Source organism: Chinchilla lanigera, unplaced genomic scaffold, assembly GCF_000276665.1.
Source record: "Chinchilla lanigera isolate Chin_1 unplaced genomic scaffold, ChiLan1.0 scaffold00158, whole genome shotgun sequence".
Classification (NCBI taxonomy): Eukaryota; Metazoa; Chordata; class Mammalia; order Rodentia; family Chinchillidae; genus Chinchilla; species Chinchilla lanigera.
Window position 1 is genome coordinate 277,355 of NW_004955559.1, and position 3,675 is coordinate 281,029.

The window sequence follows — 3,675 nt, forward strand, 5'->3', positions numbered from 1 at the left end:
GTGGGAAGAGAAGCCAGGCACCAACCTGGGGTTAACCCAAGTATGAAAACGGTGAAGAGGGGGTTGCTTGAGAGAGGCCGGCTTGGATCTCAGTGCAGCCTCTAGGAGCCAGGTGGTGTAGACAAGGGATCTCTTCTCAGCAGGTATAAGGGGCCTGGGGCAAGACAAGAGAGACAGGTGAGGACAGAACCAGGTGGATGGGGACGGAGGTATGCACTTGGCCGCAGAACTTGGTATACGGAGAGACTAGGCAAAAGCTCACTCATCAGGAAAATATGTTACTGTGTTATTTCAAACAAATTCATACTAATGCGAACATCCATGATGAAGAAAATATCCACATTTGAAATAAACAGGATACTGAGGGCATGGGGCAAGGGAGAGGTGCACCTCAAATGCTGCCTTCCCTTTAATTTCTAATATTTTATGCAGTGTGGAATTTTGCATTTATTTTGAGTTTAAAAATATTATACGAACCACTATTCGTCTTGCTTTTCCTACATTAGTGGCTCACTCAGTTAACACCTTAGACAACATTGCCCTAATAGGAACTGGGGCTATTTGGGGGTGGGCATTGGGATGGAATTTGGACGTTGTTCTGTGGGGATGAAGCAGGCACCAGGGATGGGTCTGGGTGGGGTGGAGGGGGGGAATGGCAATGGCGATGGGACTGAGGTTGAGCATGAGTGGGGGTGAGGATAGAACTGGATTTGGGCCTGCACTGGAGTTTGGGCTTCTAGAGAGGATGGACTTACTATGGTACTGACTGTCCCATCGCCCTCAGATCCTACACCACTGGGCTGGGCCTCCACGGACTTTTCGAATGGGATGAACCAGGCAGCCAGATGATTGAGGCCAGTGTCTCCGTGCAGCACCCAGACTACGTCACACCTTGGAAAGGCCATGACCTCATGCTCATCAAGTTGAACAGACCGGTTGTGGAATCAGACACCATCCGGATCATCCCCATCACGACCCAGTGTCAGACACCTGGAACCAGGTGCTGGATCTCTGGCTGGGGTCGATGATTGGATGGTGAGCTCTGGTGTCCCTGTCTCTGGACTCACTGATAGCTGTGGCTGTCTCTGCCCAGGAGTGTCTCTGACCCTGTGTCCTTTCTTTCAGGTGTGTACCCTGAGAGTCTGCAGTGTGCATTTATTCCAGTGCTATTGGAACAGTACTGCAGAGCACTGTATGACAAACACTACCACTGGAGTATGTTCTGCGCTGGTGCTCAGGGCTACAAGGACACTTGTCCGGTAGGAGACTGGAACAGGGAGGCAGGGGTTAAGGATGGAGGTGGGGTGTAAAACCCACAGAGGCTCATGCAGGAATGAGGGAGAGTCAGAGGGCCATGGGGAGACGCAGGTGCAAAGAGAAACAGAGAGAAGAAATTGGAAGGGTGAGAAGGAAAGAAGGAGATACACAGTAAAGCAGCCACAGAGGCAGGCAAGGAGAGCCAGTAAGCAACCGGTAGAGAAATGCAGAGACATGATGTTGAGAGGAGGTACGCAGAGACGCCTGGTATGGAGGTCTCTGGTATGGAGGTCCCTGGCATGGAGGTATGGAGGGACACCAGGAGGGTTTGTGCAGAAGGAACACAGCTGTAAGAACAGACTGGTTGACTGCATTCAGGATCCCCAGCCCCACTGCCAAGCACAACTCCATCTTCAACTCCAAGGGCTCCCGAGCCCTCAAGTCCAAGCCCAGTCTCACCCAACAATTGAAACTCAGCCAAGGCTGGAAAAGGAGATGCAGGCCCGGGTGGAGCTCTTCAGGGAAACGTTCCAAGGCCTGGGAGGGAGAGCTGCTGTTTGAGAAGCAGGACTGTCCCTGCCAGCCTACAAGCTATGGTTTGATTGCTTAGTTTTGTAGTGGCGGATCCCTCCATTTTGGCCCTTGGGTCTCTGTGTTTTAAGTCCTGGAACCGTATCATGGTCTGTTTGTCTCCCCATCACCTCTGCCTACTGCACCACATTTCTGTCTGGGACCTGCTGGCTCTGTCTCCCCTGCTTCAGTCTCCAGCTCTCACTGCTGCCCTCTAGCTCCTGTACTGTGTGTTTCTGCCCTACTCTCTCATGCTATCTTTGCCTCTTTGTGCATGTGGTTTCCTTTGTGTGTCTGTTCCATCCTCCTCTCAGACCACCCTAACTTGCTCTTCTCCTCCCTCAATAGGCAGATTCTGAAGGCCCTGTGGTCTGCAATGGAGTCCTGTAGGGCCTTGCCTCCTGGGGATACTGCCCCTGTGGCCAACCTGGAATTCCAGGCATCTACACCAATCTCTGCAAATTCAAACACTGGATAAGGACAATTATCCAGACCAGATAACCACAGATGATGTTGGGACCGAGAAACCAACACCTCCTTCCAAACCTATCCTCAGGCTCCATCTATCATAAACAGCTATTGGACTTCACTGAATCTTCTCTACCAGTATATTGAGATGAAATGGGCCTCCTTTCTTGTTTAATTTTATTCAGACTGAAAGTTGACTTTTCAAGTGTGAAATAGTATTACTGATTTTAAGATGCTGTGACATCCTTGTGTTCCCAGGACATCTACTACATGGTAGGTATACCAGTATACTTGTCCCTAATTACCATGGTGAACAGCTGTCCAGGGACAAGTTTGCTGGCTGAAGTTGTGGAGTTCAGAATGGCTTCAGTGATGCTTCAGAGACAGGGAAGATGGATCATACACTTCTCACTCCAAACTCACCTGAATAACTGAAAATCTAGGGTTGAACTCTAGTTACAGGTAGTTACAGTGGTTGAGGAAACTGAAGGTAATACAGAGGTAGGCATGACCGTCAGGCATAAGCTGTGTCAAATCAGAGGAATGGAGGCATGAGGAAAAGGAAGAGAGACGGGAAAAGTTGTGCTAGAGGGAGCAGAACTGAAGAAAAAGGAGAGCAAAAAATTCAAAGAATAAAAACTGACTTCACAAAGATGTACTGGGCAAGTACAAACAGAGCAGGGACAGGCAGTATGCAAAAGGACCCATTTGGGATTAGTGAATATAAAAATATTTCCCAAAATATTATTTTTTAAAAAGAATACCTTGAGTTAAAAATGGAAAAGATACAGCTAAAACACTAACTACTCGAGTGATGATAAATGAGACATGGTACAGAATAGAGAGGACATGGGGAAGCAAATGAAGGGAAAGAAGGTGAGACATTACTCACACACACACACACACACACACACACACACACACACACACACATATGCAGGTGCCAACTCCACAAAACAAATGCAATTATTTCTTTGGCAAACACATACCAATAAAAATAAGGGAGCTGGAAATATTGTAGAGAAAGAGACAGATGTTAAAGACTTAAAACTGTGCAAAGTATAAAAGGATAAGATCTCCTGACACAAATGAGTACAAGTTAGAATGACACACGCTCACAGTCACCCAGGCATCCTTGCACATGCATGTGCACACTCACACCTCAACTTCTGCAATGCCAAACAGCAGAATCCACATGCTTGGCTGTGGGAAATAGAGTAGGGGCATCATGGTGGCCTTTAGCTGAGTAAGGGAAGGTAATACATTTGCAGATTCTAACACAAACAAAGCCCATAATTTCCTTTCTCCTCCCTTTGCTCCCCAAGATGACACAGAGCGGGATGAGCTGTGTGACAGGATGCTCGTTGCTGGGCCTGTGGG

At 48.1% G+C, this 3,675-nt stretch overlaps 1 protein-coding gene across 1 annotated transcript in view; it reads left to right on the forward strand.

Annotated features, from left to right (window-relative positions):
- Window positions 1–3,675, forward strand: part of LOC102014954 — a 74,723-nt gene that overhangs the window by 52,052 nt on the left and 18,996 nt on the right. Inside the window, exons 6-7 of the mRNA XM_013508942.1 lie at window positions 785–981; window positions 1,126–1,259. Coding sequence (XP_013364396.1) covers window positions 785–981; window positions 1,126–1,259 — 331 coding nt within the window. The remainder of the gene's footprint in view (window positions 1–784; window positions 982–1,125; window positions 1,260–3,675) is intronic.